Source organism: Peromyscus eremicus, chromosome 10 (assembly GCF_949786415.1).
Source record: "Peromyscus eremicus chromosome 10, PerEre_H2_v1, whole genome shotgun sequence".
Lineage (NCBI taxonomy): Eukaryota > Metazoa > Chordata > Mammalia > Rodentia > Cricetidae > Peromyscus > Peromyscus eremicus.
In genome coordinates, this window is record NC_081426.1 from 18,964,824 (window position 1) to 18,987,496 (window position 22,673).

General features: G+C 38.5%; 2 protein-coding genes across 6 annotated transcripts in view; one reads left to right on the plus strand and one right to left on the minus strand.

Annotated features, from left to right (window-relative positions):
* The window catches only part of Spmip7 (sperm microtubule inner protein 7), a 54,344-nt gene extending 38,252 nt beyond the window's left edge, over positions 1-16,092 (minus strand). The window contains exons 1-2 of one of the 2 annotated variants that reach the window (XM_059275439.1): positions 15,965-16,092; positions 3,590-3,687 (exon numbers count right to left, since the gene is read on the minus strand). In XM_059275439.1, coding sequence (XP_059131422.1) covers positions 3,590-3,687; positions 15,965-16,073 — 207 coding nt within the window. In that variant the 5' untranslated portion in view covers positions 16,074-16,092. Of the gene's footprint in view, positions 1-3,589; positions 3,688-14,365; positions 15,166-15,964 lie in introns of those variants that run through there. The other variant, XM_059275438.1, reaches the window with a different exon arrangement.
* A 615-nt stretch (positions 16,093-16,707) lies between these two features.
* Zpbp (zona pellucida binding protein) overlaps positions 16,708-22,673 on the plus strand; it is a 156,275-nt gene continuing 150,309 nt past the window's right edge. Inside the window, exons 1-2 of one of the 4 annotated variants that reach the window (XM_059275442.1) lie at positions 16,708-17,072; positions 19,222-19,302. In XM_059275442.1, coding sequence (XP_059131425.1) covers positions 16,766-17,072; positions 19,222-19,302 — 388 coding nt within the window. In that variant the 5' untranslated portion in view covers positions 16,708-16,765. The remainder of the gene's footprint in view (positions 17,073-19,221; positions 19,303-22,673) is intronic. The other 3 variants (XM_059275443.1, XM_059275446.1, XM_059275445.1) reach the window with 3 other exon arrangements.

A 22,673-nucleotide genomic window follows, 5' to 3' on the forward strand; every position in this document is an offset into this window, starting at 1 on the left:
CTTGTTTTATGACATTGTCTATAGTAATTTGTATAAATACTCCTGGAAAAAGGTATATGTGTGCATTATTTTTCACAGTTTTATATACCATTTTCCATAATGGCTTAAAATATTATATGTGAGTTTTTGTTCCTAGTAGGGTAAGCAGGTGTTTTATATCCATGCATTCAGGCAATCTGTCTTTTAACTGTAGAATTAAAATTTTACGTAGAAAGTAATTGCTGATACTGAGTTTGAAACAACCACCTCATATGTTCTCCATGATCTACATGCCTTTGTTATAGTCTTTTTATTTTAACATTGTTTGGATTGATTTTCTGTTATTCAATGAATTCTGTTGTTTGTCTATTTTTTTACTGTTTAATCTATAAATTGCAATGTGAACATATATTTTTGAGGATTAAATATAACTAGTGCTTTTATTCTTCCCTCAAGAAAGATGAAAAACACTTCCACACTTAACTTCTGACCCTCCTTCAGATTAATTATTCACTTATATTTACATTCAATATATTTGTGTTTAAAACACCACAGGGTAGTTACTATTACTTGATAGACTCATTTATACTAACTGTGCTCTTAATATAGTTTGCTCTTCATTCTTGCCTGTGTCTCTGATCACAGTGTTTCCTCCCTACTGACTAATGAATACTTCATATATATTTTCTTTAATTTTTGTCTGCTTTAGGATAGACTGTCTGAACTTGACTAAACCATCTTCAATTATTAACATTTCTGTAGTGCATCTCAGGGGACTAGAATTCTAACTGGCAGAGTGGTAAAGTAGTGATAAGTGTGACTTGGATTGTAGCAGTGATGGGATTCTAGCATTGCCTACTTTCTGTTATATTCAGAAGGATCTGCTATGGCTTTGGAGAACGACTCTGTTGTTTTGGCTGATTCAAGGCACCTTCATTGCAGTTTTTGTTTGTTTGTTTTTTTCCCCTGGAGATTATGGTATGGATGTTTTTTTATATGCACTGACTTTATTTTTATTCTTTAAATTACTGGATTGATGGTTTCAACATTTAAAAAATGAATCTTGGGTCTGTGGAGATGGCAAGGTGGTTAAGAACAGGTGTTGCTTTTGCAGACGACTGAAGTTGGTTCCTAACACTGACGTCAACATATCACGAGGCTCACAATTGCTGGTAACTCCAACTCCAGGGAATCCAATCCCCTGTTCTGGATTCCACAAGCACCTCCACACCCACCTCCACACACATACATACAAAGAAAATAAAATTAAAATCTTAGTACATGAATATTTAGTTCAATCTTATTGTATACAAATGCTATCAATTCTATAAATGACTAAGTACCCAAATTCTAGCAAATCTTATTATTCATAAATTTTTGTTACTCTGAAATTTCCTTTTACAATACTGTCTTATCAAATTAATCATGAGTGTTCTAGAACTCACATTATAAGTTACTATCTTCAAATAACTACCAGTGTGTACATCTACTCCAATGCTGCATGGCAAGATCATTGCTTTAGAAAAAGCACAGCTTTTCTTATAATACTTTCTTTGGGGGCAGTAAAACCCACTTTATTACACTGTAGAGATTATCAAATTGGAATTCTATGTATATATGACAAAGCATAAATCTTTTTGACAATATAAAATAATCACTCTACTTAAGACAATTTGATGTGTTTGAATGCTATTCCTGACACAAATATTTGTATTTCTTTAAGCTAATGTTTATTGTATGACTAAGATGTATCTATTTTATTTTCTGAAATATAAATATTTCCAAGATAACACTAGTTCTGACCCATAAATAGATAAATTTCAGAGAAAGCCCTTAGTTTAAATATGAAAATGGCTTATACCAGTTTTCTCTTCCTCCTAACAATCATAGTCTTCAAAGCCTGCCATCTGTCTGTCTTTATTGCTCTTCACAAGGCAGACAATGACTTCCACATGTGTGTTTAAACTTTCTCTAGGAGTACTCCAAGTTCATGTATCATCATGTTCTGGGGGTCACACGTTCTTGTTGATCATCATCTTGGTATGCCATTGGTATTCTGATAAACTTCCATTGGAATTTGGATTTTTTCCCTGACATATAATCTTCTTCTACATCCTGACTATAGACTTATAAGCTGTTACTTCTAAATGTTATGTGTCCTAGCTTCTTTATGAAATGTTGTTAAGTCTGTGTCCTCAGATTTATTAACTATGTGGTTCTCTGAAATTATTCTCCTCATGGCATCTTCTGTTGGAGTCTTCTTTGTGTTCTTGGGTTGATCAGCAGAGATCCTGACTTATAATTCCCCATGTCTTTTAGGTACTTTTGACATCTCTATTGAAACTGAAGCAGAACTATATTCATGTTTATCCTAACAAGATACTAGTAGCACCACAATAAAATTCTTTAATGTCATCACAAGTATCTGCACTGCAAATATCTTACATTCTCTTAGAATGTCTTCATACTAAACATGACAAGACAAAAGATGGCTACTGTTCTCCCGATTTTAGGTAATGCAATCACTTTACATTGCGTGAAACAGTGAACTTTCAGGAGTTTGCTACTTTGTTCTCATGATCATCATGGAAACTTGTGCTGTATCACTGTTAGGGCTGACACTGGCAGAGATGGTGTTCTTGCTGTCACTTTTGCTCAGACCTTCTATTTAAGGTAGAGGAGAAATGTGAAAGGGTGCCCCAGAAAGCCCTAGAAAAACAGAGACAAACAATTGTGTCTTATATATTGCTTCTGTCTTATTCTATCTTCTATTTCTCAGACTCCAATAAGCACATGTACTTTCTTTTCTGTTCCTGACTCCTCTCTATTTTTACCTTTTTGTACATTTGTGCTTCACGATATATAGTTTCCTCTGATTTATTTATTCATATTGAATTGTATCTTTAACCATTTCTAATCTGCTGCCACACCACCAAAGAGCTATGAATTATGTTTCTCAATTTCTTCCTTTTTTCTGTTCTTATAGTTCTTTTATGTAGAATTTCATGGAAATTATGATCTTTGCTATGACCCAGAATTCAATAATTTCTCAATTGCCACTTACACACACACACACACACACACACACACACACACACAGAGTGTATGAAACAAGACATGTAGTTATTATCTTTGAGTCTGGTTTATTTTAATTAGCCTGATAACATAGGCTACACAAAATTGAAAGAATAATTAAATTATAACTCATGTAATGCAATGGAATGCTTTCCTTATGAAGCTAGGTAAGGTAAAGATGTTTATATTAACATCATGTTGATAGGTTTTCAAAGTCTTCAATCTGTGGAGCCCCCTTTTCATGGAATAGGAAACTAAGGTATATGATTGTGTGCTGTACTGGGATATGGTAAGGATGATCCTTATGTGAAAAGCAGTTCTCTCCAGCTGAAGCATTTTAAGGTTGCTGTTATGTTATTTACACATTTTTGTATTATATTAACTAATAAAAGGGTTTTATTTATTTTAAAAGCTAGAAAAGGGATACACTTTGTGAACAGTAGCTATTTTTTCCCTGGGGAAGAAAATACCAAACACAGAGATGCTGATATAAACAAGCTATATTATATAATACTGTTTATTAAGAAAATCTTACTGTATTTGTCTTCTCATCAAAGGAATGTATGAGACTTAATGAGCTTCTTTTGTTATCATGAGCTGGTAAAGGAGTAACTTTCATTGGGCTTGTCCAACCTGAAAACCAAAAATTCATGCATTTTAGATAAAAAACACAGTGGTAATTTTTCTTCCATTGGAAACTTTTAGGTCATGTGCATTAAACTGTAACAAGGCTTCCGGAAATTGTAGGTTTCGTTTGATGCTTCCCAAATTGCATAAAATTCATGCTAAGATTACAAATTAAAAATTTGGGTCATAATTGCCAATGGTACCGGACTCAATTTAGTGCTCTGAACTAGTTGGTCATTTTTTCAATTCCCACGTGCTGTGTGCATCAAAGGAAACAAAAAGTATGTATGCTGACCAAACTTTACAAGCTTTAAATTGTGTTAGAGCAAAGATCTAGAATCTAAGCATGTTACATGGACTCTGTGGACATTTGCATCTACAGTAAAACCAATGTCCACTTTGAGCGGCATCCATTGTAGCCACAGAAGGTACAAACCACAGCTTAGAGTGTGAGCCAGGCAGAATATCTGACCCAAGACCGTTTCTCTAGCCATAGTACGCTTCATTAAACCTGAAGTAAATAATAGTGATTAATTTACCCCACATATAGGATATGTGGGTCCTTGGTGAAATACTCTGCTTAAAAAAAAATCTTGGAAACAAACTTTCACGTTCCTTTATACAGCTTATTTGGTATAGTGGAGCCATTTCTTTCTTTTTTTTTTTTTTTTTTTTTTTTTTTTTTTCCGAGACAGGGTTTCTCTGTGTAGCTTTGTGCCTTTCCTGGAACTCACTTGGTAGCCCAGGCTGGCCTCGAACTCACAGAGATCCGCCTGGCTCTGCCTCCCGAGTGCTGGGATTAAAGGCGTGCGCCACCACCGCCCGGCTAGTGGAGCCATTTCTAACCCTTCTCTGGGAATAAGCCTTTGAAGTGTGCTGGAGGCAAACCATTTTAACACCTGGCTGGTACCATTTGGCTTTCTTCTCTGGTCTGCTATGGACCCTCCTCATTTTAAATGCCATGCAGTAGATAGTAATGTTAGGAACGTTCATGGTTTGAATTCGCGAAAAATCTACTTGCCTGTGGCCTTGTGGGCCCTAGGTCAGACCCAAGCTACCCTCAGCCGGTTGTGGTGGAGCACACTGGTTGGACTTACTGAAGGAGACAGAGGCAGGAGGATCCCAAGTTTGAGGCCGACCTAGGAGCCTTCCTAAGGAGAAGCTTCAGCCGGGACCCAGCCACAAACGTTTTCAGTGGGGACCACGGAGGCAGCGGCTGCTGCTCCAAGTCGCCGGCTCCTTCTCATCATGTTGATGACTGCGGTGATGCTGCTACCTGGGACGAAGAGTTTACTGCTGCTTGTTCAGAAAAGAATTGCCAGGACCATCGTGTTACAAGAAAACATTGACAAAGGTCAGTTTGGAAAAGTTTGGCAAGACAAATGGTGGGGAGAAATTGCTGTGAAGATTTTCTCTTCTAGGGAAGAATGTTCATGGTTCCAAAAGACAGACATTTATCAGACTGTGATTACTCCAAACCACTGAGGAAGCAAAAAAAAAAAAAAAAAAAAAAAAATCTGCAGGGAACCATGACCACACACACCTAACAGTGACTTTGAAAACTTCAAAAGGAAGACAGGACTCCACAAAGATGATTCCACATGGACTATGATAAAAACATTAAGCTGATTAACACCACCAAAAGATTGACTTTGGACTACAAACTGTTCAGGAAAGTTTTGAGATGACTAGCTGAGATGATTCAGCCTGACAGACTATTTGAACAAGGACTTGAAACAAGCCCTGCATTTTCTCATTATGCAGCGACTGGGCAAATGATACAAGACTTGACAATTAACCCAAAAATTTTCTTTTCAAGATTCCCTAAAGATATCTTCACCCCTAGAAAGCAAAAAGAAAAAGAGAATACAGATATGAGATAGATCATCGAATCTACTCTGAAAAAAAAGATAAAGAAATAATAGGATAAATGGTTAGATCACTGAATCTACACTGAAAAGAAAAAGGGGAAGATATAAAAATGACAAAAGGTAGATTATTGAAACTTTTATGAAAATATGAATATGGTAAGATAAAAAGGTCAATTTTTGAATCTACTTTTAAAAAGGAACTACTTGTTTTAAATAGGATAAGTAATGAAAATTTTTTGTCTGAGTTTATCAAATGTTACTGGACTGGACATTGTTAATATATATAACGAAGTTTTTTGTCTGAATTTGTCAAATGTTAATGTACTAGACATTGTTAATATAATTTTTGACTGTATATTGTATATACTTATTGTATATAACTTTCCTTGTACTAGTTATAAGCTTTTTTAAAAATTTTAGACAAAATAAGGGGAAATGTGGTGGTATTGTGTTCCCCAAAATATTGTGCACGCTAATAAATTTATCTGGGGTCAGAGAACAGGACAGCCACAATATTAAACATAGAGGATAGGCAGTGGTAGGACACGCCTTTAATCCTAGCATTGCAGAGGCAGAAATCCATGTATTCAAGGATACAGCCTAGCATGGTGACTCACGCCTTTAATCCCAGGGAGTGGTGGTAGAAAGCAGGAAGGTATATCACTGAATCTACACTGAAAAGAAAAAGGGGAAGATATAAAAATGACAAAAGGTAGATTATTGAAACTTTTATGAAAATATGAATATGGTAAGATAAAGGTGTGAGGACCAGGAACTAGAAGCATTTGGCTGGTTAAGCTTTTAGGTTTTGAGCAGCACAGTTCAGCTGACAGCCATTTGGATATGAGGACACAGAGGCTTCCAGTCTGAGGAAACAAGATCAGCTGAGAAGTTGGCCAGGTGAGGTTAGCTCTGGCTTGTTCTGTCTCTCTGATCTTTCAGTGTTCACCCCAATAACTGGCCTCAGGTTTGATTTAATTAATAAGACCTTTTAAGATTCCTGCTACATCAAAGCTTCTATGTAACCGCTTCATGCAGTTTAGAGAAGCATACTCTAATTCATACATCGTTACCAGCCTTTCTTAGGTTAATTTGCTGTTGCTTAAACTGTGACTTCTTTGTCTTTAATGGACTTCTGTATTTTCCATGTTTTTTTGCTTACAGCTTTGTCAATTGCACAGATCTGTCTAAACATTTGTCTTAGGGTTTTTTGTTTGTTTGTTTGTTTGTTTTTTGAGACATGGTTTCTCTATGTAGTTTTGGTGCCTGTCCTGGATCTTGCTCTGTAGACCAGGCTGACCTCGAACTCACAGAGATCCGCCTGGTTCTGCCTCCTGAGTGTTAGGAGCCTGTGCCACCACCACCGGCATTGTCTTAGGGTTTTTATTGCTATGAAGAGACACCATGACCCACATCAACTTTTATAAGGAAAACATTTAATTGGGGTGGCTTGTTTACAGTTTCAGAAATTCAGTCTATTATCCATCAGGGCAGGGAGCATGGCAGCATGCAGACAGACATGGTGCAGCTCCATCTTGATAAAAAGGCAACAGGAAGTGAACTCAGACACTGGGCAGTATCTTGAGCATAGGAAAACTCAAAGCCTGCCCCCACAGTGACACACTTCCTCCAAAAAGGCCATACCTACTCCATCAAAACCCCATCTTCTAATAGTGTCACTTCCTATGAACTAATGGGGGCAATTACATTCAAACTATCTCAACATTTATACTTGAAAATAACAGTCTTTAAGGTTCATATTAGACACAAATTATATGTACTGTCTTGCTCATGAGCTTGAATTCAGATCTGGCCCTGTCAATTGGACAATGGCCACACCTGGAAGTACTTTCTGCCTCCAAATCTTCACTGATTTAGGTAACTTCTGTAGATAAAACAGTGAAAGGTCTGAAGGCTCCAACCTTCAAGTCTCTTTTCTACCTTCACTCTGGCCCTTTGTCTTGCTCTCTCCTTTTTGTAATTGAGGTTTCGCCAGCTCAGACTTCTGAACCCAATTCCCTAAACTCTCTTTCAGTTGCCAATCTGGCTGAATCCCCCTCCACCCTCCAGCCCCCATCAAAAGCAGAACATACTGTGTTAGCAAACTTTTCTAGGCCATTTAGGCTGACATCCTGCCTTTGGATGGGATCTGGCCTTTCCACTCCTGACTCACATGTTTGTCCTGCGTGGGTCAGGCTGTCCTTCTGACTCTGTGACTGGGATAAAGAGAGCACCACAGCTCAGTCTTTACCCCGTCCTGGAACTGGACTGGGGATGTTCTTTAGGAAGTCACTCTTCTGCTGCTCTAAAGATACCTCCTAACTACTCTATCAGCTGCTTATGGACTCAGATTCCTTGAGCTGGGACCATGAGATTCCTTCCCCCTTTTCTTTATTTAGATATTTGGGGCCAACTTGACGAGATCACAGGTACCATCCTCTCCTATATCCACACTAATCTACCTAACTAGTGTATTTTTAAAGAAAAAGGTATAACAATTCACATTTGATCTTCAAAATGGTAGATTCCACAGGGACTCGTGCCACAATGGAGAATGGGCTCACTTTACCATGTGGCTGACTTCACTTCAGCAGAAAACAACAACCATGGTTTGCTGCCATCTTAGCTAGGGAGTTCATCAAGATGGAAGCAACCAAGTGTCTGGGCTTTCATCTTGGCTAATGATATCACAAAGGCAAATTTCACGTGACTTTGATGTTTAACCACCATTTTGGTTAAACATCACATGACACAAACCAAAATGGTGGGACCCATAAAACTTCATAGTCCCAGTGAATCCATTGGGAATCACCACACCCCTTTTATATTAGACTAAGGAGAAAACATCAAACATCTAAAATGGTTATTTGATAATTTTAATATTTTGGTTTGTTTTTATTTTGATGGTTTTACACAATACAGTTATTGGCTTCTGAGGTGAATCTAAATTTTTTCCTCACCACCTGCTTCCAATACTAGCATAGTAACAGAGGGAGCTAACGCTCTTGAGGTTCACAGGTCCCAACAGAGACTCGGAGGATAAATGGCCAAGTACTATACAAGCTGCTGCCAGTGAGGAGCCACTGCAGCAGGCTCTGCCAGGTCGCACTGTCCGCTCTTTTTGTCTGATATCTTCAGGCCCGTGTTCCTCTAACTTCGATAAAACATTCCTCTCAATACTCCACTGACATGTGTCTGCTTTTGTTTCTGCCTGATCTAACTTTTAAGTTTTCCTTGCACAATGAAAATTATAAAACCATAATCCCAACAAACAGTAATGTTCAAAATATTGGTTTGTCGAAACATATTTTCTTTTATGTCCATATAAACTGCCCATATGTGATTGTGATATTTTTAACATGATGTATTTAGTAACAAATTGACTTATAAGTAAATGCTCCTATAAACTAAAGTTGTTAATTTGGCTCAGCTTCATTTTGTTCATAGTAAAACTAAAATTAATCATAATAATGGTTAATTGTTCTGAATCTTTGAAACAAGGTTTTTTTTAAAAATTTAAACATGTTTAAATCTGCTTTTAATTAATAAGACATATGGATAAGATATACATAATCATATAATGCCACTCAAATGTTATCTCCTTGATCCAGCCTGATTTTTCCAGCCTCTTACCACCCCAGACTCTTTCTGAAATCCCGAATGGCAAGATATTGCTCTTCTCAAATTTATCAACTCTCCTGGCATCCTTCCCATTCTGACCCAACTCACCCCTGCCAAATACTCACAGCCCTTTGAGACACAATATGAATCCTTCCCCCACAATATGGGCCCCTATCTATTGACACCCCCTTCCTTTCAGTGGCTTGCTTCTGTGTCTCCCACTTCTAATCCTTCTCCTCCATCTCCACCTTTTGGGCAATCTCTCAGTTTTACTTTGTAACCAAATCATCCATTTTCAGCCCTCTAACTTTGTAGAGGTTTCTCTAGGAGTGCACGAAGGAGATAGCATGATGCATCACAGCTGATCAAGTTAAAACTCCTCTGCTACATAAAATCAACCCAATCTATGCTCCTGTAGAGCCTGGGGACAGAGCCTAGTCCCTTATCCACTGTTCCCCTTTCTGCAGTAAGTAGCCAATGAAAAAAAAAGTCACCCTTCTCTTCTTTTTATCTGTCCTGAGGGTTGATAATGAAGGGTAATTAACTAAGAGCTTCAGGTGGACTGAGAAACTTTGGACAGGACGGTTGACTTGGCTGATAAAACCTGTGCAAAATTCTGATAAGGAGGACCACATACCAAACCCGCTGGTATCTACCACTTCCAGACTGCAGGGGAACTTACCTTCAGATGGAGTCTTCTGTCTCTAAAGCCCTCCCCCACTTTGTCCTCTAACGCCTCGAGACCCACACACCCCATGCACACAAGCTCCCATTCTGCAGAGGGACCTATGGCCCTTCCCTATGGCCCTTCCCTTCAGCTGCTCTGATTAGAGCACAGGTCCGCTTCTGGAAAGGCTTGTCAGCTTCCTTTCCTTTCTGCAGCGCCTCCATCAATCCCCATCTAACATTATGTATGCTCAAATAGAATTCCTGTAACTTTCCCATTGAGTTTTAGTCTGTTTTTAGACAGAATCAAAAGAAATTATATAACCAATTAATATATTAGCTAGGTTGTACAACTCTTGACACGAAGGAATCAAGATAGTAAAATATTATTCATTTCCAAAATCTGACCAAACGAAAACCCCAATATTCCTCTACTAGAGAGCTACATTATATGGTATTAGGCATTTAATAATGAATTATTTAATCAGTTTCCTGGATCTTTGACAGAAATGGGTAAGGATGTTCTCTGCAATATGAATTGCTATGAAGACACAGTACTTCTCAGATTTATGTAATTAGCAAATTACAACAGGGGAGAGAACTGCTTGGATGTTTAATGTGCTATTGTGAAAGGGCTGTTGAATACTAGGAATTGTATATATATGTATATATATACACACACATACATAGTGTGTGTGTGTGTGTGTGTGTGTGTGTGTGTACATACTAGGGACGGTAGTTGCAAAATTAATTCTGGATACTATGTAGACAACCCATCTAATTACAGATTAGAAATCTTAAGACACTAGCCGTATAATATATTTAACAAAAATATAGCCTTCTAAGTACTTGCTGTACTGGAATAGAAATGAATGGGCATATCAAAATGAAAAGCAGAGTTTGGTTCTGAGGTTCTGATAAACAAGCAGAAACTTCATACACAGAAGCACTGAAACCACTATGTGGCAACTGCAATAATAATGGAGCCCAGGGTTCTGTGAGGTTGCAGAGAAGGGTTATCTAGTCCAACCAGATTGTCAGGAGTTAGGAACATCTTCCTGAAGATGACAACTGATCTAATCTTGAAAATTAAATAGGACTTAAATTTTTGAAAAAGGGGAAGTGGATGAAAAGCAGTTGTTCCAGGCAGGGAAATAGCATGTACAGCAGTAGCCAGTTCTATGAAAGTATAATGCTGTTAGAAAACTACAGAATGTTATAGCTATCATACAAAGTGTCAGGAAGGGAATGGTGGAAGAACAGGAGAAGAAAGGGTCAGCACAGGGAAAGCCTTGGACTTAAACTGTAGATGGGTTTCTTTGAAGTTTTTAAATTAGAGAGTTTTAAAACTTTCAGAAATCACTATGATTTACTCAGGTGACTAACAGAAATGATGATGCTGTAGTAACTCTGGTAGTTTCCATAGACAATCCTTCTCCCATCCCCTGGGGAAAGAAGAGTCTTCTTTGTCCTCCAATCAGAGTTTTGCTCTGTGAGTTAATTCATTGTACAAATCTTGGATCCAGAAGTTAAAATTTGGGAGCTATGTGGACAGAGATGTTAGAAAAGGAAAGATTGCAGGAGATGATTTGTGCAGTTCAGGTGCTCAGTGGTCATCTCTGAATTCCACTCTGGTACCTCACCCCCAGCTTATTCTGGGTTCCAATAGTGAATATATTTCTTATTCAGATGGAGTTGTCTTGACCATTCTGAGCTGTATTTTTCATCTTTACTGTTATCATTTTTGAAAGAAGAAATTAAAGAATATCAAAGAGTAAGCCAAGTTTGTGGTATGCAGTTTGTGTCCAACATGTTTATGAACCACTGATTAGTACATATAACTTTATTGCTTATATTACTTTCATAATGGCAATGATGATTCACTGAAGCTCTACTTCTCTCTGCCATCTGAGGGACAGAGGTAGGAGGCAGCTTTCTGCAAGCCAGGAAGGCTTCATGAAGAGGCAAATATCCAAACTGCTTGACTTTTGATTTCTCACCCTCTAAAACAGTGAGAAATAAGTGACTTTGTTTCAACCAACCAGTCTCCCATATATATCTTTATAAAAATGCCTAAGGTAAGGTAGTTACCTCAGAAAGATGGAAAAGATGATTAGGAAGATGAAAAAATATACAGAGAGTTTAAATATTGATATCAGCTGGAGTCCAAAATGAAGAAAAGCAGGTGACAATAGGCAAACTTATTTTATTTATGATAAGGAAAACCAAACCATCTGCTGCAAAGAGAGGCAAAGAGTCCAGGAAAGAGCTTAGACGTAGAGCAAGTTTAGAACCATTGCCTGGTAGGTAGAGCAAGTTTAGAACCATTGCCTGGTAGAGTATTAGAAGAGCTTTCAGGAACAAAAAAAATGAAAAGATTAGGCAGTATTGGGATGGGAAGAAAAGCCATCCATGTAATCTTTCATGACTCACCTTAATATTTGTGAAAGTCCACTGAAAATATTAAATGTGGTGTAATTCATTCTAAGATTTCTTTCGTTGTCGGGATTTATTGGGGGTGTGAATTTGGTTTTGCTGAAATCTGACATACTTGTCATTTATGATTAATAAACATTTCTATGGTCTTCAAAGTTATTAAAACATTTCAAAAATTATGTAGAACTCAATCCCCAAATCTCAAGCATTACTCCTTGATAACAATAGCTATTATTTACTTAATGTTCCTTCAGGTTCCAGAAATTTTTCTGGGCATTATGCATTTTAATTCTTAGAATTTTGTAAGAGATAAATTGTTTCCAATTTATGTATAAAGCAACTGAACATTCTGGGGGTTAATGTATCCTATCTGGTACACTGGTTCTGTTTTTCACATTAGTTATTTTTACATGAAACATTCATATAAAATAGTAATTATTTTCATGGTATGAATTACTTTCCTTAGTTTATAAGTAAGGATATACAGGTAGAGAATTCTAAGTGGCCCTGGGTCACATAACAGATAAGCTTAGAATTCAAGCTCAGATTGTCTTGATCTAAACTCTGAGGTTTTGTTCTGAATCAGGCAGTAAAATATGCAGCCTAGATAAGTCCTAAAGTTGATTCTAAGTGTTGTCACCATGTTTATCAAAACTATTTTGGTAATTTAGTGCCTTTAATAAGCCCTTTCTTTAACCTACAGTCTTTTGTAATGATATTTTAAGAATTCAGGGTGAGAACTACTTTCAAGAACTGACCAACAATGTTCCCTTTACAATAATATTGGACTGGGGTTTTGTGCTTGCCTGGTAAGTAGCACGTGACTACAAATGACTTTATCTCTTTTAACGATGTATTGTTGGTAATAAACTATCATGCATTGGAATGTTAACAAAGAATGAGTCCATGCTCCTGCTTTTTTTTTTTATTTCTAGTAACTAATATAATGTTTATTTTTTGTTGAGACAAGTGTGTTTGATTCTCAGTAATATTTTCCTAGATAGAATTTTCAGATAACCAACTCAAAATACGCTGACCTCATTAATACTCTCTATAGGAATTCTGTAACTCAGGCATTTCCCTAAGCCCCCCTTGAAGACTTAAAGTGGAGTGATACACAAAAAGCACCACTCCCCCGCCCCCTCCAGTTTCTCCCCTTCCAGCTTGGTTGGAAGGTGAGTCTGGAGTCCTGCTGACTGCCCTCTTCCTTTTGATTTCTTCATCTGGCTTTGTACTTTCCTCTTGGTCCCTAATAACTACAGTCTTTCTCTGGGGGGAATGTCAGAAAGTACGCATCTCTACCATGCCAACGTGGGTAGCCTTTCCCTTCCTTCATACATTGTCTTCCTTCATCCTCTAAGGTTTTGGATGAAAGCTGAGGAGGAACTGTGAAAGCGTCCTGCAGTTTCTGACACCACAGCAAGCCAAGCACCTCCACCACAGGTTTGATCTTTTCCCTTTCCCACAGTCAGAGATGCTAATCTTCTATCCCTCCCTCCCTGCCTACCATGCACACTTCCCTACACAGGAAGCAGTTGTTGTGGTTTTCCTTTGGAGATATTTCTCACTAGAAATGTGTCCAGAGAATCCTAGTGCAGATGTCGGCAGGACCATTAATTCAGCCTTCAGCAGCATAACACGATTTATGGGGGGCTTGCTTCGCTTTAGTTCCCGTTCTTACCCAATTTACTTATACCTTCTTTCCCATCTCATTTCAGTCCCTGAAACCTTAATTTTTCAATCAGCAGATTGTTTATAAGGGAGAGAAACAAAGAGGGAAGGTTGTGATACAACTATGAAAGTGATACATAAATCCTCCTTTGGTATTCTATATAACTAGAATAAATTGTATGTTAATATTTTTGCTGTTGATCACTGCAAATAATATTTAATTTTTTTAAACAAAATTTTGTTTTACAAGCAGTTTTATACATTGTATCATTTTAAATAAGACCTTCTTAAAATCTAATTTAAAATAATTTGTCCAGTTAAAATTTATGCTAATTTAACTGCTAAAATTCTAAAAAGCTCAAGTTCATGCTCCTTTACCTCACTTGAAAGACATATAAAAGCTATGTTACTTTTCTTACCTCCAAGTTTTGCCCTGATGGAAATGTCTGGTACTTTCCTGGAACTCCATCTCCTGCTCTGTTGTAGTTCTTCTGATAGTATTGTTTGCCTTTTTATGGTTGTTTGAAATCCTTTGTCTGGCCTAGGAACTCGATTTTGAGGTTTCACATCACTGAAACTCACCAGGTTTGGTATGGCTCTGCCAATGCCAGGCTTTAAATCAGCATCAGCACCAGCACTCATGAATCCTGAGCAGGGATCACCTAAGGGCACATCATCACGAAGTGGAAACAGTGGATATGCCTGTCCATATGGTGGGGGATAAGGGTAGTGCACATGACAGTCTGGCAGGACTGAAGGGGGATAAGGATGGAACTTTAAAAAAGCAGGGTTGCATTTCTTTTCAAATCTGCCATAGTCATGTCTATCTTCAAGTCCTTTCACAAAGGGCATGTTCATTTTCCGTAAGAGATCATGGTAGTGTGGGTAATCTGGATACTCAATAGCCTTTGCTCCTGAGAAGATGAACCTTTTAGAGACACTAATCTTTCCGGGTTGGTTCTTAACCTCCATATCCATGGAATTTCTCATCATTTTTGAGGATTGTGAATTAAATTCTTTTGATAATTCTTTTCTCTTTAACTATTAAGAACCCATATTTCCAGTAATGGAAGATCTAGCATAAAATTATTAATTCAATTTTCTAAATGTTAGTAATTTTTTTATCTTAAGGTATTTTTTTTTTTCTGGTGAAGGAGTGATAGGAAAGTACAGAAATAGGGCAGAATAATAATAATAATAAAACCCAAAGAGCCTTTGTTGCTTGGCAACTGGTAGAACCATAACTCATGGAACTACTTATTATGTACATCATAATGCATTTTTAGGACCCCACCCCCAAAAAGTGCTAGTAATATTTCCATTACACTTCTTTCTCCAATACTCAGGAAACTAATATCATATACATATCTACATATATGTACATATATGTATTTTCTATGTTTATATTTTGTGGGTAAGATAGCCACTTAAAGAATATACTGAAATTTATCTAGTGAATACATACACATACAGTCTCTCTCTGACACACAAACTACAACTAAGTATTAGCTGATGTGATAAATTATAAAAATTGGTATGTTTAATTTAAACATACTGCAACAATGAACATGCATTATACTCATTTTCAAGGACAGTAATTCACAAATTATAGCCAAAGTAAAGGTGCATTCCTTATGTGCCTAAAATTATCCTGTTTCCTTAAGGCTACCACAATGTACAGAGTGAAAGCAATGAGGGTTTTTTATGTTATTTCAGTTAATGGCAACATGAAAAAAAAATCTGTTTCAAATGTTGTGTACCAGTCCACTTAAGATCTGTTTTTAACTAGACAATTTGGTGTTGCATGAAAACTATAAATTGAAGTATTAGAATTTGGAGGATAATAGCCCACACCTTCCTTAAATGAATCAAGCAAGCAAGCCACCAACCAACCAACCAACCAAACAATAGAAACAAACAAAACAAACCAAGCTTCTACAATATCCAGGAACAGAATATATAAATCAGGTCAACTGTATGGCAGGCAGTATGTATAAGCAGAATGCGGCCACGCCCACCTTTGATGATGACTGAAATTTTGAGATATACCATTGAATGAGAGGTAAAGTTGCAATAAATGGTTAAGTCTTTCAGCATGAGGTCCTGGACACAATATATCGAAAACATGAAAGTCAGTGAGTTTTTGTCCACAGTTTTTGTCTACCCAGTACCACTCATTTCTTCATATTAAAGTGAAGCCAGATTGTTTTTAGTTGTTCAAAATATTTATATAAGATTTATTTCCATCATATCTCGACTACCATTAAATCCTTCCAAAGGCAGCAAAGTGGATGTATGATTCTCTTTCCATTTAAAATACGTTTTCATTACAAATGGCCGCTTAGCTGGCTTGGTATGTATTCCTGAATCCAGGTTATGAGAGGTGATCTTCAGTTTCATCTATGGTCATTTCCTCTGCTCTGCCATGGTGCCATCTCTTTTAGGCAATACCTTTAATTCCTCCTAGGTGTCCACTGCATCTGTCTTCCGTGAAGTTCCACACATTGACAATGTACAAACGGCTGGCGTTACTACCGTCAGAAACTTTGTGAGGGCTGTACATGCACTGTCACTAGTTCTCAGGATGTGCAGCCATGAGCGGGCACCCAAAGGCTGAAATGTAATACACCGCCGGGGTGATAAGGCCTTTCCCCTCGACCACAGGCACCACAGAGAAGCAGTCAGAACTTGGGGGCACAAGATTCTTCTCCCAGCTTTGGAATCTCTGACAAGACTTTTAGGTTCTGGAGGGTTCCCTGGGTGGTGCGGTGACCTCAAAGGCCAAGGAGCCCCCTTGGGGACCGACCCCCCTGCCTCCCATGGGCTCCCAAGCCAGCTCCCAAGCTAGCACACCTGCCGCAGACGGCCCGAGCGGAAGTGGCGGCGTGTCCGTCGGTCCGTCCTTCCGGCCCGCCGTCCGCCAACTTCCGGCGGCGGGTGGGCGCGCGCCAGGTAACGACCTTCTGCGCCGAGGCTCGGCCGGCGGCGGTGGCGTGTGGATGGAGGCCTTGGCCCCGGGCCGGGCTCCGCGGGGCCGGCGGCGGGCCGGGGCCGCGGGCTCCACGCTCTCGGCGCTGTCGGTGGCCGCCGTCCTGCTCTCCGCCTTGCTGCGGGCGCCCCCTGCAGGTGAGGCTCGGCGACGCATGGCGGGCGCATTGCGTTGGCCCCGAGTCACGTGACCCCGGCTCACACAAAGAAACCCCCCCAACCCTCTGTGGCTGGTACTGCGCCAGGGAGCCTTGATTTGTGTGGGCGTCCTAGAGAGAACTGCGTGTGCGCAGAGAAGGTCGCGGTTTGAGTAACCAGGAGATTATTTATTCAGACGTGAAACTTTAAATGAAAAGTGCCCTGATAAACTGAGGCCCGTGGGTCATCGCCAGCTTTGTGTTTCAGACATGTGTATACAGAGACGTATAGAAAGTGATGTACTGTGAACCCAGCGAGCCTTAAAACATCCTTGATAGTGGAGCGCCCTCTGTTGGTTCTGGATGTAAAATGCAGGGTGTAGCTGGGGTTTTTAAGATTAAACTGTAACATTTCTCACCCTTTCAAAGTATATTTATGCTGGAGAAAGAAAAGAGCGTTTACTAGATTTGCTTTTTAAGTAGACGAGTTTGGCTGCATTTGTGTGTTTCAACTTACTAACAATAAGCTGTGTCCCATAGATCCTAAAGAAATGTGCTAGAGGTAACACTTGTCAGAAGTTAAAATTTGTTCCAATAAGGGAGAATGAAAAGATAAAGTAACCAAGGATACAAACAGAAGGAATGTGAAGCAAGGGATATGGCGGAGAAAGGAAAGAAATGGGGCTTTTTAATTTTTGTTAACTTGACACAAACTATAGCCACCTGGGGATAGGAAACCTCAGTTGAAGATTTATCTCTATCAGATTGACCCCTGAGAGTGCCTGTAGGGGTATTTTCCTAATTGCTTTCGATGTGGGAGGGACCAGTTGTCTGGGGGTGGTGCCATCCCTGGGCAGGTGGTCCTGGGCTGTGTAAGAAAGCAAGCTGAGGAAGGCTGAGGAAGCAAGCCCGCAAATAGTGTTCCCCCATGCTTCTGCTTCGCTTCCTGCCTCCAGGTTTGTGCTTGAGTCCTTGCCTTGGTTTTCCTGGACAATGTACAACCTGTAAGGTGAAATGAACCCTCTCTATATCCCCCACCCCCAGCTGATTTTGGCAAAATGTTTATCACAGTAACAAAGTATACTAAGACACGATGTGTGTGTGTGTGTGGGTTATGACGATTTCTCCCTATATAATATAGTCCAGGTGTTCGGTGCAAAGATAGTTCTGTGAGAATAAATTGTCTTTAATTATTCTGTCTAAGAAAGATGCATTGGAATATGGCTCTTGGCCTTATACCTCGTAATGAAAGTTTGTGTTTTTGTTTAAAAATTTTGCCTGGCTTTCTTTTTTCTCCAATAAGGACTATCAAAAATAGGATAAGCAATTAGTATCTTAAAATGTAAACTCTGAGTAGTAAAGGCTGATACTCATATAGCACTTCACAGCTCCTATGATAAACCTGTAAGGTTGGAGTTACTGTCAATCTCATTTTGCAGATGAAATCCTCAAACTGGTAGTTTAAAGTAACTTTCTCGATTTCAGAATGTGGTAGAATTTCCATTAAACTCCACTCCAGCCTTTAAATGACATGATCTCTCCTTTACATTTGCTTGCTGTTAAGACTCTTTGGGGGTTAATGCTTTACAGTCATTGCATGGCCTTCCCCATTCATTCTGTTCAGAGCATCATGCTGTCATATGTGTTCATTCAACAATGAATGAAGACTAGCAGGATGTTTTTCATAGTCATTGTTTTAATAGTTTCTGCGGCAAAGGCGAGGTGCTTGTAAATGATTCTTGATAAGTTGACTTAAACGCTGGTGCTTCCATCAATGGAGTTTGTACCAAGAAAAATGATGTATGTGTATGAATAACTGCATTTCATTGTAGATTGAGTGTTAAAAGAGAGATGCCAGTTACAATAGCTGAGTAATGAGGACAGGAGGGGGATTTGAGTGGGGAGGGTTCCGATTTGGGTACTGTAAGGCAGGAGAATAGAAGTAGGCACAGAAAGGTTGGGTTGATTTATAACAGGTGTAAGTCATAGGTATATTAAATTCTTTAAGGAGTATGCAGAACAGTATATAGCAGTCATAGAAAACTGATTTATACTTTTTTGCAATGGAGGCAAGATACTCTTATTTTAATGTTTTGGAACTTTTACAAGACAGACGTAGATCACTTCTTTTTTCTTTTTGTTTTTCATAGTTGGATATTTGGCTCGATTGCCAAGAAGTTTTCGCTTGATTCAAGATTCACTGAAAATAGTGGGATCATCACATTTTCCCGGTACTCATGAATAGCTTTTCAATAATAGAATGTTACTAGCATCCGTTTACAATTTGACAGTCCTGGTGAAAAGGCTAATGGTCCCCAGTTACTCTCCTTCCCGAAGTTGGTTTCCTTCTGCAGATCTGAATTAAAGTGGTTTCTGTAGAGCTGGAATCATTCAAGTCTAATTCTATGTGCAAAGAAAAATTATTTCTAAAAGTTAACAAAATTTTCCTATAGTGATTTTACTTGTAACAGATACACTGCTCACTATAATATTAAATGTGGAAAGCTTAAATACGCTAAAATAATTTTCTGTTGATATCTAAACACCATAAAGATTTTGGATATATGTTTTCAGAGTATTCATATGCGACACAGCAGCTGCAACTTTTTTGGAACTTTCATTGAGTTCATTTTATTTGCCACAAAATGCCTTCTTGCATGTTTTGTAGTTTGTTGACAAGGTTGACAGCCATCAGAACTCTCTAATTCCACATTGTTATTGTATTGTAAAGAAGCTCTTATGCTCACTGAGCAAGTATTCCCGGTCCCTGAACACTGCTAATACTTTGTTTGGTATTTGCTGTTCTGGATTTAAGTAAAATCACACATTAAATGGCCTTTGTGTTCATTTTGTGTGATGGTGTTTTTTTTTTTGTTGAGATTGTGTAAATATTTCATTTTATAGTTGAATAATTTTTTTGTATATGAATGTATGTTTTTATTTCTCTTAAGTATATCGTAGGAGAATAGTTTGTGGCTAACATATCAATTATATATTCAACATATTGAAGAACTGCTAAAATACTTTCCAGAGGGCCTGAACTTGTTTTCCTTCATAGCAGCAGTATATGAAGGTCCAAACTTCTTAACATTCACAACAACACTTGTCACTATCCATCCATGTTTACTATGACCATCCTAGTTGTGTGTGAAATGATAGCTTATTGTGGTTTTGAGTTGCATGCTCCTAATACTAATGAGGTGCCTCTTTTCATATATATCTATATAATAAGTAGGTATCTTTTTGTAAGAATGCCTATTTGAGACCATATCTGGCTCTTACTTTTTGTTGTTTTTGTTGAGTTGTAGAGTTTTTTATTATGTACTAATACTGTATACAATACTATATAGTATCCTGGCTGTTGGAAGCTTATTAAACAATATGACTTGCAAACATTTCCTCCCATTCTGCGAATTATATTTTTACTTTTTAATTCTTTTTGAAAAGTACATTTTAAACTTTGATAGTCTTAGTTTATTCTTTGTTTCCTTTTAAGAGTCTCATAGTCTTCACTATGATCCATTCTGAGTTAATTTTTGCTTTTGATACATTAGTGTATGACTGTCATGTTGTTGAAGTCTATCTTGTCACTGTTATTTGGCTGTGGGGTTAGTAATGGGCTCTCCATTCTGGTCCATTGGTCTGCATTTCTGTTTCTTATGCCAACATCTTCGTTGCTTAGATTGTTGTTGCTTTATAGTAAGTCTTTAAGTGATTAAATGCGAAGCCTTCAGTTTTGTTCTCTTTAAGATATTTTTGTTGCTACTGTGGGCCCCATGCAATTCCACATCAATTTCAACAAAAAGTACATTGGGCTTTTAAAATAGGAGTTGAATTGAACCTATAGATCAATTTTTGTCATTTATTAATCCTTTCACTCAATGAACATTAAGTAACTTCACATTTATTTAAGCCTAATTTATCTTCATGTTGCTTTGTAGTTTTCTTTTTAAACTGGAGTGTAAGTTCCCAATTATTGTTTTTTAAAAAATATATTTAAGAATTTTTAAAATTCATTTTACATACCAACCTCAGATCCCCCCTATTATCCCTCCTCCCCCCCCACTCACCCCTCATCCCTTCCTCCAAAAGGGTAAAGGCTTCTATGAGGAGTCAGCAAAGCCAGAAATATTAAGTTGAGGCAGGACTGAGCTCCTCCACCATGCATTAAGGCTGAGCAAGGCGTCCCCCTCCCCCATAGGGAATGGGCTCCAAAAAGCCAGCTCATGAACCAGGGATAGATCCTGATCCCACTGCCAAGGGCCCCTCAAACAGACCAAACTACACAACTGTCTCCTATATGCAAAGGGCCTAGTCCCATCCCACGGAGGCTCCACAGCTGTTGGTCTAAAGTTTGTGAGTTCCCACGAGCTTGATTCAATTGGCTCTGTAGATTTCCACATAATGATTTTGACCTCCCTTGTTCAAATAATCCCTCCTCTCTCTCTTCAACTGGACTCCCAGAGCTCAGCCCAGTGCTTGGTTGTGCATCTCTGTATCTGCTTCCAACAGTTACTGGATGAAGGCTCTATGATGATAATTAAGGTATTCACCAATCTGATTACAGGGGAAGGCCAGTTCAGGCACCCTTTCTACTATTGCTAGTATTCTTAGCTGGGGTCATCCTTGTAGATTCCTGGGAATTTCCCTAGCACCAGGTTTCTCCCAAACTCTATTATGTCTCCCTCTATCAAGAGATCTCTTTCATTGCTCTCCTACTCCATCCCTCCACCAGGTCGACCATCCCATTCTCTCATGTTATTATACCCAATTCCCTCCCCTCTATTGCCCCCCCATCCCCAGTTTACTCATGGATATATCATCTGTTTCCCTTTCCTAAGGCGATCCATGTGTCCCTCTTAGGGTCCTCCTTGTTTCCTAGCTTCTCTGGAGGTGTGGCTTATAGTCTGATTATCCTTTGTTTTACATCTAATATCCACTAATGAGTGAGTACATATCATGTTTGTCTTTCTGAGTCTGCGTTACCTCACTCAGGATGATTTTTTTTCTAGTTCCATCCATTTGTCTGCAAATTTCATGATGTTATTGATTTTTACAGCTGAGTAATACTCCATTGTGTATATATACTATATTTTCTTTATCCCTCCTTTGGTTGAGGGGCATCTAGGTTGTTTCCAGGTTCGGGTTATTATGAATAATGCTGCTATGAACATAGTTGAGCAAATGTCCTTTGATTGAGATGCCTTGGGTATATGCACAAGAGTGGTATCATTGGGTCTTGAGGTAGATTGATTCCTAATTTACTGAGAAGTTGCCATACTGATTCCCAAAGTGGCTGTACAAGTTTGCATTCCCACCAACAGTGGAGGAGTGTCCCCCTTGATCCACATCCTCTCCAACATAAGCTGTCCTCAGTGTTTTTGATCTTAGCCATTCTGACGGGTGTAAGATGGTATCTCAGAGTTGTTTTGACTTGTATTTCCCTGATGACCAAGGATGTTGAGCAATTCCTTAAATGTCTTTTGGCCATTTGAGATTCTTCTGTTGAGAATTCTCTGTTAAGTTCTGTAGCCCAGTTTTTAATTGGATTGTTCAGTATTTTGATGTCTAGTTTCTTGAGTTCTCTATATATGTTGGAGAT